This window comes from Phocoena phocoena, chromosome 10, assembly GCF_963924675.1.
Source record: "Phocoena phocoena chromosome 10, mPhoPho1.1, whole genome shotgun sequence".
Lineage (NCBI taxonomy): Eukaryota > Metazoa > Chordata > Mammalia > Artiodactyla > Phocoenidae > Phocoena > Phocoena phocoena.
In genome coordinates, this window is record NC_089228.1 from 95,121,448 (window position 1) to 95,136,808 (window position 15,361).

The window sequence follows — 15,361 nt, forward strand, 5'->3', positions numbered from 1 at the left end:
GGTTTTTTTCATGTTCATAGAAGGCCCACCAGCCCTGTACACCTGTGAAACATGAACCTAGCCATTGTAGTTTTTTGTTTGTCCTGCATGAGGTTGGGCTCAAAGTTGGTTTGTTACAAATATCTTCTCCTGAATGTTTTGAAATAAGCCCAAAAAACAAAGGGGAGATGCACGTAGTGGTCTTGACACTGATGCTTGGGTATAGGAGAGGGCGAGACTCAAGACTCCTGCCATCCCTTCCTGACCTAAACTGAGAGAGGGCCAGCGAGCAACACGTAGTAGTGCTAAATATGGCATAAAATCAGTCCCCCCCCAAAAAAAAACCCGTCCCAGCTACGTGCACTGTAGCCTCAGTAGAGCACCTATCTAGTCTAGGATGGGTTAAGAAGCCACCTATATACACCTCCAGATAAAAAGGCATGCATAACTTGATTTTTCCATACTGGGAATTTTCATCATTATACAACTTTGAGAATCTTTTCTGATATCAACAGTGCTAAGAAACTTCTCAGGCTTTGTTATTATTTCACATATCCAAAGCTATCCATTTGGGAAACTTCTTTGCTAGGTACTGGGGTTGCTTTAGGGCAGTGGTTCTCAACCTTTTTGGTATCTAAACACTTTAAAAACTATTAAAGATTCCCAAAGGGCTCTTGTTTGTATAAGTTATATTTATTGATTTTACTGTACTAGAAATTAATACTAAAATTATTAATTCATTTTAAAATAATAAGTTATTGTTATTTTTCATAAGTGTTTATCTTCCTAAAATAAACAAAAATAACGAGAAGAGTGGCCCTGCTTTACATTTTTGTAAATCTCTTGAATGCTAGGTTTAGTAAATGATAAGCTGGATTCTCATACCTACTTCTGTATTCAGTCTGTTGTGATATAACACACATGTAGCCTCTGGAAAACCCCACTGTATAGTTTTGAAAGAATGAGAGTGAGAAAAGAGCAGGTAATATCTTAGTATTACTATGAAAATAGTTTTGCCCTCACAAGAGACCCTGAAAGGGTCTTCAACCCAGTTGTCCCTGGATCGTGCTTTGAGAACTGATGTTTCAGGAGATATCTGGGGATGTGAAATGTTTTTAAAAAAGAAATCATAGGCTTTTTTACACTGGGTCATCTGACTCTGTTTTCTTGTTAATACTTTATGCTGATGGAGTATGATTTTATGTAGTCCCTTTGAAAATTTCACCCCATTGCTTATTCTTTGATTCCAATTTGCATGAAGCACAGGAAGTGGCATTACATGGCCTATCCTCAAAGATATTCCTTGATTATATATTGAATTAAGTGAAGATGTAATTCATCATCTAAAGAATGTGGATGGCTTTGATTTTGTACCTCTGACTTCTAAGCAAATGCCAACTACTTCAAGAGATTGTCTTAACATTCTGAGCTGCTTCTCTCCCATTCCCCAAACTTATCTTGATCCAGGTAAGAGATAAGATAAGATGGGTGGCTGATCCAGCTTCTAAGTACCTAAAGAACAATGCTGGAGGATTTGAGGGTAACACAAAGAGAACTTTTTTTTTTTTGCCCTGCTTGAGAAGGTTTAGAAACTACTGTTTTCTTTTATTCTTCACTTCAGGTCATGGGTGGTTGAAATGGGTTTTATTATCTTTAGTTTTGTTTGAATTTGCACAGACTTCTGAAGCATGCATACGTGTGTAGAGGGACAGGATTTGGTTAAGGCCGGCTTGAGACTTACCGAAGTTGCCGTAAGGTACACGCGTGTTGTGCTTCCCCTCAGTCGCGGAGTAGCAGGCGCACCGCGGACCTTGGAGTAGCCCACCTGTGCTAAACACGGGCTGGGCGGCCTGCCTGCTGCAGCCGTGGTTCTCTTGACCTTTTCCTGACCTTCTCGGTCTTCCTTTCCTGTTTTCCTGTTGTCTTTTGTTTCTGTTGCTTACCTGCCTGAATCTGCCAGTGGCTCCCGGGAGAGCCCCCTGAATCGTCAACAGCTGTTCACTGCGCTTGCGCAGAGCAGCAGGGCTCCTGCGGGAGGGCCGGGAGAGTCAGGTTAGAGCGAGCAGCCCCAGCTGCAGGTAGCTCTCAGTCTAGTGACTTTAGACGCACCCCGTTTGGAAACTGCTACAGAGTTCAAGCCAAGTGTAAGTACAGTTTGAGAATCCTACCTAAATGTCACACTTTGTCAGAAATTTTCCCACTGAGGTAATGTTTTTTCTAAAACAAAAAGTAACCCATAATACCATGATATTTAACAGTTATTTTCAGTTTTGTGCCTTAAATCGCATGGGCATATATTTTATCTGGTTGGTAATTGTAGTTATCCTATTTGTATTGTTCCTATTATCATAAAAAATGTATTTCCAGTTTCTATGCGTTATTGACAATTATTTTTAAATGGCTACATGATATTCTAGTGTGTTGCTATATCAGTTTATTTAAGCATTGCTCTATTTTTAGATTTTCTATTTGCCTTTTAAAACATGCTTTGAACATCTTTATACATGTATCTTTGTTTCTTCCTTAAAATTATTCCACTGGAATAAAGTCCCAGAAATAGAATTATTGAGTCAAAGGATACAATTATTGTGGCTCTTGCTACGTGTTGCTCTGTTGCTTTCCAGAAACGTCTACCAACTTATCAGCAGTAATAAAGGGATGTGCCGGTGGCACTAATACCTTAATTCTACTTTACTGGGTTTAGCATGTATCTCAAAATTGCTTATTTGCATTTCTTTGGTTACTCTCACCAATTAGTCTTACAGCAGAATTTAAAACATTAAGGTTGCTTTGCTGATTTCATTCCCCTTGTAAAGAAAGATGAAGTTCTAGATATTTACTCCTGGGAACTTGATGGTGTAAACCGGTTTTTTTTTTTTTTTTTTAAGGGTTTTTCAGTTTTCTTGCTTAAAGCTTCACTCTACTTGCAAGCTGTGCTTCATAGTGTTGTGTGATCCATCTAAAATCAAGTCTAATCCATATCACTCCGTTATGTAAAACTCTTGCCTTATTGGAAAAAGTGGAAGCTTTTTAGTGTGATTTTTAGGGTGTTTTAGGATCTAAGCCCTTACCCATGGTTCCAGCCATGCCTTTTCTCCTTTCCAGCCTCAGTTTCCATGTAGCTTGAGCCTATATCTGTGATTGCTTCTTGTGACACAATACACTCTGTTAATAAGCAATACACGGTACATCGTTTACATGTCTGCCTTCCCCATAGGACTGTGTGAGTCCTCGAAACAGTGATGAGGTCCTGGTGGTCCCCGTCTGTGTCCAATAAATATTTGTTCAGCTATACTGAAAATATGGGGGTAAAATTTTAGACTTTTTTCCTCTTAATATTTAGATTGGTAATTAAAAGAAAGAAACTGTATCCTACTAAAAGAAGTACAGTACCGTGTGGTGGTAATCTCTCACTGCCTCAGTTCGCGTCTAAGATGGGCATAGTAGTGACCACCTCCTAAGGTTATTGCGAGGATTAAATGAGATGATACACATTAGCGCTTGAAACATTGCCTCACACAACATTAGTGCACAGTAAATTACTACCATCATTGTCTTTTTCTGTGAATTTTGTTTTAAATGCTAGAAGGTGTATTTGACAGAATGGTCTTGATTTGACTTTGGGGACTACAGCATTTCACCTTCTTGGTAGCATGTCAGGATGTAGACGCAAGAGGATAGTTCTGTGCTTAAAGTAATGATGTAGCAGTTATTCCTTGCACAGATTCTTTAGTCTGTCTTTTAAAATTTATCTGCACTATAGGGATGGTACCTCATTAGATGGTTGTGGGGTGAATTAAGTCTTGAGCAAAGCTCAGTCTTTAGAAATAACGTGATTAGAGTTAGCTTCACAGGATATCAGATATTAATTTTCTCCATCAATAAATTTGGACTAGGGGGGAACCAGAAGTAGAATCTAGTAGCTTTGTGAGATGCATAAAATATCTTAAATACTGTCAGGAAGCAGATCTTGCAATCAGCAGGTATATGAAGCTTTTTTTTTCTCTCCTTGTATCTACTAGCACCTGTGAGTAGCTGCAGGGGATTCAAACTAGTATAAATTCTTCAAAGAACTTTCATTAATAACTGTGGCCAGAAGTCTCATGTGAATGAGATACTCAGCAGTGTAGGGCAGTGGAGGTGCCCCGTGTATCCCTGTCTGTAGCCTCAGGCCGCACAGCTCTGCTTTACGGGCACAACGTAGAGGCCAATTCAGATAGGAAAGGGCAAGAGCAGGCTTGACCAGGAAGCCTCACCCCCACTAATGAGATGGCTAGAGGGGTGCCGGAGCAGCTTCATGTGGGAGGTGCTATTCTTTAGGAATCTGTCTTCCACGTTTCAACGAGCAGCAGTTTGAGTGTCGTGCTACTGAATTCACTGGTTTGGTCTCCCCAGCGCCTCTCCACGCGCCGTCTCAACTGGGAAGGTGTGCAGTGTCTTCCTGTATCTGTATCATGTTACTCTGGATTAGGGCACTGGCTTCTGGCAAAACGATAATTTATCTTTTACTGAAAGATTAGAGCGAGCTGACATGACTAATTTCGTTTAGCTCAGTTAGTCCTCATAACCTGTGAAGTAGGGCCTCTTATAATCCCCGTTATACAAATGATGATACTCATACTTAGGAAGGTTGTTCTTGCCAAAGGCCACTCTAGTGATGCAGCTTAACTTGAAGCCAATGTCTGAAACCACTGTAGTTATGTGCTCCCCACAGAAAGGTGACAGGGAGACAGAGCCGTCGTCTGAAAAGAAGACTGTGTGTCAGTTACTTCAGGAGGGGCGGCTTGAGGGTGGCTGGAACTACTGAGTGTTCCTGAAGCGGAGCCAGTTTAATTTTGTTGATTACTGAGTTTGAGAAGATGACGTCCAGTGAGATACGCTCAGTTCCCACATGTGTTTAAAAAAATATATGGGCTGGTCCTAACCTTTTAATGTCAAATTCATAGTAGTGGTCCTGAATGTTTTCTCTTTCTCTTTACTTTAACCAGTAATATAGCCCGTTCCACAGGAATTAAGTTTTTTCCGTTTTTATTCTATTCTGTTCTGCATGTGTTGTAGGGATAAGGGGTAGATGATGAAAACGGCTGTTTACAAGAAAAATGAAAACAAATTAGGCTTTGCTGCATAAGCTAATTGTTAAAAAATAGATAGCCTCCTAGTCACAGGGGTAAATGGGCTTGTGTTAGTCTGGTGCCTTAAAGCCGTATTTTTACCTTTCTCTCAACGTGTAACCATGGTGAGCACAGTCGCTGAACTGTTTGAATTAAAAACCAAATTGCTGTGTTTTCAACAGGATGCATTCAGTTTACTAGCCTATTCAGATCCTTGGAACAGCCCAGTTGGAAATCAGCTTGACCCAATTCAGAGAGAACCTGTGTGCTCAGCTCTTAACAGTGCAATATTAGGTAAGTGAAGCCAGAAAGCACTTCAGCTAGTCTCTGGGGTATTTGAGATGGTATTTGTGCTGGCATTTATATTTTGGTAAAATCATAAGGGAAATGTTTTCTACATTTAAAAAATTAAAATTACCTTAAAGTATAGAAAACTTCCTCTGGTATCTCAATCCCAGATTAAATAGATTCAAATGGAGTAAAAACAGTATATTGGGGTGCATCTTGTGATTCTGGAAGACAGACGTTTTTGTGTGAACGTGTACATAAGCATATCTGGCCCGAGCCACCCGTGTCGCAGCTCCCACGGGGCTCGAGTGCTGTCAGCATCAACCCTTGGAGACACGTGACATTCTCATTGAAGTTCAGCATATTTAACTACACGCCCATACCAAGTAGAAAAGGGAGGGAAGGGGAGAACAGCAGGCTTAGGCAGGGGGAGCGCGAAGCGAGAAACTGGGATTTGCTGTCCCCTGGTTGGTTGCCACTCCTGTGAGCAACTCACTGCAGAGTAGGAGTGTGGTGTTTATGTACTGAAAAAGTACTTTTTTTTTTAAACAGAGGACAATTTTTTTTTTCTTCAATCTTTATTTATTCTTGGCCGCGTTGGGTCTACGTTGCTGCACGTGGGCTTTCTCTAGTTGCAGCGAGCAGGGGCTACTCTTCGTTGCGGTGCGCGGGCTTCTCATTGCAGCGGCTTCTCTTGTTGCAGAGTATGGGCTCTAGGCGCGCAGGCTTCAGTAGTTGTGGGTCGCCGGCTCTAGAGCGCAGGCTCAGTAGTTGTGGCACGCGGGCTTAGTTGGTCCGCGGCATGTGGGGTCTTCCTGGACCAGGGATCACACCCGTGTCCCCTGCATTGGCAGGTGGATTCTTAACCACTGAGCCACCAGGGAGTCCCCTGAACAAATACTTTTTATGTGAATTCGGTAACTGCACATTTTGTGCGGTTATATATAAACTATAGGGTTGTTTACATAAAACTTTTCATATCTGGGCAGTTTTTCTCAGAGGTAGTTCAGATGAGAGCGATTTTTCACCTTTTTAGAATGTAATTCCTCAAGAAAAATGGGGACTGCCAGTTTAGAAGTCTGTTCTGTGCTGTTTGGCCCTGTTAGGTTTATGTCTGAAACTATCTTAGATAAATAGGATCAGTGTCACACAGAGAGACTTGGAGTGAAGGCCAGGGCTCATGTGGCTGGAATGTAAAGGAAGCAGTTTAAAAGTATGCACGTTTGGGTCTTAATCTGCTTCTTTGTCCTTCTGAAATTCATTGTTAATTCATGGTGTTATGGTCTAACACTGAAGTTCTGGAATAATAGTAGTGTTTTTTGTTATACTTTTCTTATACAAATTCAATGTGAATTTTCTTTGGATGATGTGTATTTTCTTTGGTTATACGAAATTCATTTAGCTTTATTGGTAAAAATCAGTGTACTCAGTAGCAGTGCTGGGATCGTAGGGCAGATGATGGTTTACTATAATTGTCTTTTTGAAATGACTACATTATAGGTAATCATGAAGCCCTAAATTGCTTTGTATCTAGGTAGACACTCAGACTTGCAAAGAATTTTTGAAAAGTGAACAGTTTTCTTACGACAGTTAAAAATCTTGGGTTCTCCAGGGGAGTTAAAATTTTCAGTAGTAAACTGCTTAGGACCATTATCCAGGATGTGGGTATTCTTACACATTGTGCCATGTATTATGTAGTTCAGCTGTAAATAGCGCTTAAACTTATATTAACTGTGTATAATTCTTGCAAAAGTAATGAGACTTAAATTGCTGTGGATGTATGTGTGCATATTTATAAACACTGTGGTGTATTATATAGCTAATAGTGCTTAAAGTTCTATGATGTGTAATTCCTGTGAGTTTCATATGCTAAAAAAATTTAAAGATGCTTACAGATGTGCCTCCCTTGGCCAAAATAAAACTGTAATGTGCTTACCTCTGAGCAAGGTTACTTCCCTGTGAACCTTCAAGAGATATTTTTGAAAGGATGGTTTCCTTTTCATTGTTTATTGTTGATTCTGTGTAAAAATTAAATTGTTCCTGATTCTAGCTGAGGCAGAGTTAGTTTATAAAGTCATTCCTGCTTAGAGTTGACCAAAAAAATGTATCACCATCAGAATTTAGCTGAAGAGCGTCTTGCCAGAGAACAGCTAGTACTTGAATAATCTTAACCCACAGACCACTTTTCACCAGCGTGTGCATCTTTTCTTGCATATCTGTATTCTAATATTCTTCATCCTGTGTTACTTCCCCTTACACCTTAAGTCCGGAACCTGCTCCCTTTATTTCTGCCTCATCCCTTCCGGAACTTCTCTTTCTCCCACCGCTATGTGCAGCCTCAGAAGCAACCACATGGAGCCTTAACCAGCCCTGGATCACTGTTCTTGCCCTGCTGTCAGCTGTGCCTACAAGGACTGATTAGTAATTTTACTAACTGGGAATCTGCCTAAAATTAAAATTTGGACACCTCCACACAAGGAAAAGGGTTTGGTCACTTTTATCACTAGTTCAGTTTTTCATTTCTGGCAAAGAATGAATCTTGCCGATGGTTACATTTGTACTACAGCTGTCCGACAAATGTCTGGTAGGTAGGACCCTGAAAACTTTCATTTAATGGTGATTTTTACAGATGTTTATCCTACCAATTGTAAATTAACTCCTCAGATGATAGGGTCGTTTGGCTCAGTTGTCTCTCGTGGTCACCATCACCACCTGCTCCCTTACCAACCCAAATGACATTGACCAACATGCCGTGGAAAGGATTCGGCAGCCTCTGTTGGGTCCTGTTCCCAGAAGGGGAAGAATCCATCAGTGAAACTTGTACCGAAAACCTGGTGCCGTTTTCTTTGGTAATGTCAGTTGACCTTGGAAAAATAGAAGGGAAATACTAAATATTCCTTACTCCCCGCTGCAAACATTAATTACATCGTTTCCATCATAGTAAATAAATGTGGAAGTTTTTGAGTGTCTAACACCTTGAAAGTCTAATTCTGCAAGAATTTTTTCTTATTACTTGAATACCCAGTAACCATATTACCTTGTCAGAGTAGATGTCCAAGGCATGTGCTGTTTGCTTAAAAACCACCTTTGCTAGTTAGGTAGTTAAGAGCAGTATAGACATTGGTAATTTTGTAAGTAATGCAGTATTTTCCTGATTGAGAGACGTTGTTTGAAATGTATTGCTAATTGCTATTTCCATTTTTAATCATTTTTCCTCAGAAACCCACAATCTGCCAAAGCAACCTCCACTTGCCCTAGCCATGGGACAGGCCACACAGTGTCTAGGACTGATGGCTCGATCAGGAATTGGATCCTGTGCTTTTGCCACAGTGGAAGACTACCTGCATTAGCTGTGCACTCACGGAGCTCACACTCACATTGTGGCATATAGTCAACGTGGAAGTAGACCAGTCTGCTGATTTGAAATTTAGATTTTTTAAATTATGTACTGGGGACAGGTTTTTGTTGCTTTACATTGCTTCCTAGTTTACAGCATGATGCAAATGATTTTCTAACTTAGTGTTAGGAGAAATTATTTTCCATCTTTAACCTCTTAGTTGTCTAAGAGTTAAATATTACTGAATCTCAGACGTTCAAATTGATCATCACAAATCCTTTAAAACAATTACCTAAAAGAAACCAAAAAATCCTGCCTTCTTTGTTGGGGGGAGAGAGGGGGGAAGGAAACGGAACAAGTTGTGTTTGTGTTAGCATGTGGGTGATGTAAACTGCAAATTGGGAGGTGTTCTGACCCCCGCTCCCATGTAAGCAATTCAATCAGTGTAACTTGCAAAATGCATAAACATCTGACAGTTTGAATTTATAGTGTTGATGGAAGAAATCATTTTTAATGTGTACTGTAAAACTTGAAATACTCAGGAGCTGAGTGAATATGTTTGTTGCTACTTACAATCCCGACCTGTTAAGTCCCAGTAGTTTTGTTTTAACATGGTCTTTTTCAACTTTGTTTCCTGTTTAACTACCGATGACTCCTGTTGTAGACTCACAAGTTTAACTGTTGTATTATAACAGTATTACATGTCAACAGTGTGGTCATGACCTTTATTTATATAAAAACCAAATATTTAGTCAATTTACCGTGTCTTAATTTAATCTTTGTACACCTTCCATTTTTAAGTGCTTAAATGAGTACTATATTGCAATAAAAATGTAGTGATATAATTAACCAGCCATTAAAAATTTACTTCTACAGATACTAGAGTGTCAATTGAATTTATATTAGGTACTTGCATACTTCTCACGATTAATATAAAGTTAGAACAACTAAAATGAGTGGTTGCTACTATAAATCTGAGTTCTGCAACTTCAGACTGCCTTGAGTTTACTGGCCTCTGTGGATTAGGGTCAAACCTGATACTACGGGTGATACGGAAAGAAAGCAGGAAATGAATCTTCTTGTTTTCATAATCATAATATGGCATGTGACTTGCCATTTTTACAGCAAACTCCCAAACTGGTTAAAAGTAAAACATAAAAACAAGCTCTTCAACAGGATAACAAACCACCATATCCTTTGGTTTGGTAAACCTTCTTTTAAAAAAGAACAGATTATCTAACTACACTTAGATACTGCACTCTTCCTCGTATTCTGTGAAATTCTCATCAATAGCACAAAAATATCCAAGAAACTAAAGCATCTGAGAGCTGTCGTGGAAGACTTTTCCTGCCACACACCCTGCAGGGGAGGGGGGAGGGGTAGCAGAGGACCCTACTGGTGTGGGCACTGCTTGTGTTCAATAAAATGGGTAAACAATTATAAAAAGAAAGGAAAACAAGTCCTTTTAAACTGCTTTTTCTTCCAGGATGCTCAAAGACTGTAAGGCACAATTAATTATACTCCATGGATGAAATGTGACTGGGTACTACCCCAAACAGACTTACGATTTTTATAATGATCCTCTAAAATGATTTGTAAGTCTTTTATTAATTTTTTCAGAAAAATTAAATGCTCTAAACTAAAAATTTATAAGTTCTCTACATACAAAGTCCTCGTTCTTCATTTAGCTTTGATTTACTTCTTAGAAGTTTTCATCTTTCTGACCATCCAACGTCTTTTAAACCTCTTGGCATTTTGTTTTTTCTGGGATGCTAGAATAGAAGGTTTTGTGCAGTTAAGAATAATGAGGAGATAAAGTTCCCAAGAAACAATTCCAAATTTTCTAGTTAATACACGAGTGTAAATATTAAAATTAGGTATATGTGCATACGTACTACACTGACCTATTCTTCAGAAGCAACTTTAAAATAGTAACAGAAGCCATTGTAAGAAAAAAATGGATACGTCATGAGTATTTACGATCTCCTTAAAAAAGAACATCTTTCAGGGACTTCCCTGGTGGTCCAGTGGTTAAGACTCTGTGCTCCCAATGCAGGGGGCCCGGGTTCGATCCCTGGTCAGGGAACTAGAGCCTGCATACGCAACTAAAGATCCCAAAAGTGGCAGTGAAGATCCCACGTGCCGCACGCAACTGAGACCCAGCACAGCCAAATAAACAGATTTTTTTTTTTTTAAAGAACATTACTCAATATATAAAACTATCAGATTCAGAGAATAAAGCTTAATCTTACCCCAAGCATTATTCAAAAACTGGGCAGCGGCCTTTTTCACCGGTAACCTCTTGTTGTCAAGAGACAGGAACTTGTTTACTAGGAAAGAGAATTATTTATCAATGCTTTGTTTAACTTGCAGTTAAAAGGGAGAAAAATAGTCCATAAAGAAATTACCAGTAGTTCTGTTGGTTCCAGGACCATATAAACAATTTTGTATGAAGGCTTTGGCCGCTTCTTGCCTTGAATCTCTCAAATCTTGGTCTTTCAGCCTTACAGCCAAGTAGCTTTTATTCTGGCTGGTAATCAAGACAAAAGGTCAAAATGAGGCAGTGCTTATTTTCAAAATAAAGTATTTTTGTTAGTTGACACAAATAGTGGAAAACAATATCCCAAGTCCTAATTTTGTATATGCACGGGTAAGGTGATAAAACTAAATTACAGGACTATTTTACAAGTAATGTTTACATCTTAGTAGAGCAAATAAATATTTTTTTTAATATAAATACCAAAAACTTTCCACAGAGGATCCAATCTGAAACTGCCACTAATTAAGCCAATACTCTCCTCCAAAGGTCACCTTTACATCCTACTCACACAAAAAGAAGACTCTTCTTACCCAACAGTCTGTACTTTCTGCACTTTTTCTTTAGCTTTCTTTGAGGCACTTCCTTTCTCACATTCTTCATTTTTCTTTTGCAAATTCACTAAAAAATTGAGTTATATTTCTGATTAGCATTGGTGTAAAAATAAATCAGGAACACATACTGGAGTTCACTTTAAATACCCACTACACACCAGTGTGTGGTTTTTATTTGTAAGAAATAAGCTACAACTGGCCAGGCCTGTTCCCGTGCTCTTTCTAAGGGTCAGTAACATTTGACTGCAAATACCTGCAAATGCAGTTGACACCTAATGAGAAGTTATTTAAATTAGAATAGTTCATACCTTCTTTCAACTTTGCCGGTGATTTCTTCGCACTAAGGAAGAACAAGAAGAACACTAATTGGGATGGCAGAGAGCAAAGGTGACTCAACTTGTTAAAAAATTTCATCTAGTTTTACAAATAAGATACCCCTCCCCCCGCTTTACTACCACCATTCTCAGTTTTTACTTAGGATCTGTAGAAAGCAAGAGTCTCTCCCCAATGAACTGACAACTCAAAATCAACAAACTATACTAGGTTGGGAGTATCTTCTCAGAATTTAAAATCTGAAAATACATTAGCAGGCTTCCAAAGAAGCAGACTGTTGTGGTTAACAGAGTTAAAGTGAAATATTCAAGAATTATATAGTACAGTATTTGAAATACAAAGTGAAAGGTGGTAGGCCTGCCTCACTTTATTTGGAGAGATCTCGAAGGATTAATCGAACAATTTAGACACAAACGAGGATAGAGACAAGAATTTATAGCCTCAAGAAGTGCGGTCTAATGGAGAGAAAGGTAAATGGCAAAATACAATGATGTATCTACACAGAAGCACTTGCATACTGGAAAAAGCTCGACGGTGGGGCGAGCGATGGGGTGGAGGGAGTGAGAGAAGACAGGTGACATCTGGACTTGGTTTTGAAAGGTGAAAAGGACTTTGTCACCGTTTTGTATTCAGAAACCGAGTAACTCTGGAAAAAGTTCTTTTACTGAAAATTTGAGAACCACTGGGCTAAGTCAAAGATGCAGGGCTAAACTGAAAGCAGTAAGAGGAGACAAGGGGGAATGGGGAGGGGGGAAAGCAAATATTTAGAAATGTAAATTAAGTACGGTTTGGTTGATTCCCTGGCACAGATGAGGAAAAGTAGCTTTAAACGTGCAGTGGATGGCAGAGCTGCTAAGTGAAATGGGGAACGAGGAGGGAGGCCAGGTTAGTGGCAGACAGGGCAAGTATGGGGCAAGCTTGAGTTTTAGGAGCCTATGGATAATTGCCTGCTACTCCACTAAAGGATAAATTTCAAAACACTTTTATTCACACCATCTATCCTGCCCCTAGGACAATGACAGTGGCCCACAACTTATTGAATGAACACACTAGGATCAGCAACTCAGAAACTGGAGTTACCTATGGGGAAAACAACAAACATAATAGAACCCAGAAGACTGAAAAGTGGACTAGTTCCCTCAACCTGTCCCACCAAATTCAAATACTGTGTAGCTTTTTAATTTAGACTTTACAATTTCTTCAGTTATTTGAGTTCAAATTAATGTACCAATATGTAATTCAAAGACTGTATGTAAGCAAGTAATAAAACGAGATCCATTACTTACCTAGTTTGTGAAGCTGTAGTTAACTTCTCTAGAATAGTCTCTGGAAGAAGTTTTCTTTTCTTAAAAACGTTTTAAAAATCAATTAAAGGTGAGGTACACGACAATATGCCCTGGATTGCTTTTAAAAGTTACCATTTTAAGGACAGCCCTACCTCTAGGCAAACAAATGAATTGGGCTGAACACCGACCTCCACTATCTCTAAGCTGTGGGAAGACTGGGACCAAGCATCTCAGAAACCATTCCACATTCTTCGGAAGATGTGAAGACCGGAACCCTCAGGTCACTACCATACACTGGAAGCAGTTAATATCACGTCCATATGGAGTCAGTTCTGTGGCCAATCTGCTAAACAGCAGAGAAGCACATCGATCACCCTCCATGTTGGAACGGCCCTTAGTTCCCAAAGCAACCTAATTCTCACGGCGACCCAGTTTCAAATCAACTACCTCCGCCGAGCGTCAGGGGTGGGACTGACCCTACGATTTCGGGTTCCCACCTCTTCCCACTCCCTTTTTCAATCGGTGGACAGCAAAGAGCACGAGCACCTTGTCACTGTAGTCAGAAGAAAATATTAGCGACTTTCCTCTACCCCACATCCTAGCAACTTTGAATTCTACCCCGAGCCGCGTTGTGAAACGCCGCCCTCCCCGCCAACCTTCTGTTCGATGAACAACTCCTCGCGTCGCTTCCTCTTCTCCTTCAGAAGCGTTTTATCCCTGGGAGAAATAGGCGACAAGTCAGTGCGGGCAGGGACGAGCGGGATGGGAAGGGGCGCTTCTCCCCGCCCGGCCGCGGGCTCCGAACCTGCGCACGGTCTCGCGAACTCGCCGCTCCTCTTCCTTCGCTTCCGCCTGAGCGCTGGCGAAAGTCAGCTCCTCCGGGGCCTCGTCGTCAAGCTCATCGTCCCCTTCCTCGTCTTCCTCCAGCGGCTCGGCAGCCGCGCCGCTGCTCGGCTGCCCGAGCAACAGGCCGTGCTCCGCCTCCTCTTCCGAGGCGGGCTGGCCTTCGTCCACCATCGCCGACGCCGAAACCGGAGCGCGGGACGCGCGCGGCCTGAGCTGCACCATGACCCAAGCTACGCCCGACCTCTGACCCGGAATCAGCACGCAAGCGGAGCGTGACGTAAAAGGCACGCGCCACGGGTTCTGTCGCCCTCTGCAGGTTCCGAGGCCCCACTGAGCTATGCAGAGGCGCATGCGCAGAGCGGGGACGGGCGTGGCCTGAGGAACGCTGGGGGCCCTTCCCTTCCGCCCGGCACCGGGGCTGCGCGCAGGAGGCCTCGCGGCTCCCTCCTCGCTCACGACTGCGAGAGCAGGTGGCCGTGGTTTCTAGGCAGGAAAGATACATCCTGCTGCCTCCTTGGCGGGGATGCCGGGAGCAGGGTTGGCTGGGTCCTCGCGCTCCTTGAGGTGGGCTCGCAGGTCCCGCCATCCGGTGACCACAAGCCCCAGTCGCCCTATCGCCGCCTTTTTTAGCTCCGAGATCCGCTTGGTCGATATTCGGCTTTCAGCACTCCCCACAGAAGTGCAGTTTCAAAAGGAAGAAGTGCGCTATACCGGCAGGACCCCATGCCTTTCAGCCCTGTTGTCGCCGACGAGAAACAAGGTCGACAGACTCGGATTTAAATCGATCCTCGGCACCAAACGTGGGCGTGGCGACCTCGGCCGCCCTCTCACGGGCATCCCTGACCACCGGCCCTCGGCCACTGCCTGTTCTGTGTCCCTCACTGACTCCTCGCCGTAACAGCTTGTTGTCTGACTCTCCCGTTAGAACGTGAGCTCACTGAGAGCGGGGACCCCCCCCTCCCCGGTTCCCTGCTGTAACCCCAGGACCTTGCAAGGTGTCTGCCCATCCTACCGTCACTTAGTGACGCAGCCCCCGTACTGTGTATATTTATGCCCCCGCCCCCGCCCCAAGTATACTTATTTCATTTCCTAGCATACGTGGCCCTTCATGATCTTTGTGTTTAGCTTCTCACCCATTATACAATAGCAAATGATTCATCTTTCTCTGAACAAACCAAGCTATTTCATATTTACCTTGCATTTGGACATGCTCTAGTGATACACACTCTGACCTTGGAACTCCTATTTATACCTTAAAAAACTCCCACCCAGGCTGACTTCCTCTTAAAGACTTTCAAGCACCTTAAGAT

At 41.7% G+C, this 15,361-nt stretch overlaps 2 protein-coding genes across 2 annotated transcripts in view; one reads left to right on the forward strand and one right to left on the reverse strand.

Moving 5' to 3' along the window:
• The window catches only part of RANBP9 (RAN binding protein 9), an 87,170-nt gene extending 78,442 nt beyond the window's left edge, over positions 1-8,728 (forward strand). The window contains exons 13-14 of the mRNA XM_065885257.1: positions 5,273-5,384; positions 8,598-8,728. Of these exons, the coding sequence (XP_065741329.1) occupies positions 5,273-5,384; positions 8,598-8,728 (243 nt within the window). The remainder of the gene's footprint in view (positions 1-5,272; positions 5,385-8,597) is intronic.
• Positions 8,729-10,305: 1,577 nt separating this feature from the next.
• On the reverse strand, positions 10,306-14,280 carry NOL7 (nucleolar protein 7). The gene is made up of 8 exons (XM_065886174.1): positions 14,011-14,280; positions 13,862-13,922; positions 13,206-13,264; positions 11,895-11,926; positions 11,566-11,653; positions 11,124-11,245; positions 10,968-11,045; positions 10,306-10,487 (listed from the first exon to the last, which is right to left on the reverse strand). Exons 1-8 carry the CDS (start codon positions 14,271-14,273, stop codon positions 10,411-10,413), a joined length of 780 nt encoding a protein of 259 aa, XP_065742246.1. The 5' UTR covers positions 14,274-14,280; the 3' UTR covers positions 10,306-10,410.
• Positions 14,281-15,361: the final 1,081 nt, after the last annotated feature.

Bases quoted from the DNA above. Each gene is read 5' to 3' on its own strand.
- NOL7 (XM_065886174.1), bottom strand. From the start codon at position 14,273: ATGGTGCAGCTCAGGCCGCGCGCGTCCCGCGCTCCGGTTTCGGCGTCG. The intron at 11,246-11,565 runs GTAAGAAGAGTC...CTTGATTACCAG, and splicing joins CAGAAAGTACAGACTGTTGG to CCAGAATAAAAGCTACTTGG. The intron at 10,488-10,967 runs GTAAGATTAAGC...CTTCTATTCTAG, and splicing joins GTTTTTGAATAATGCTTGGG to CATCCCAGAAAAAACAAAAT.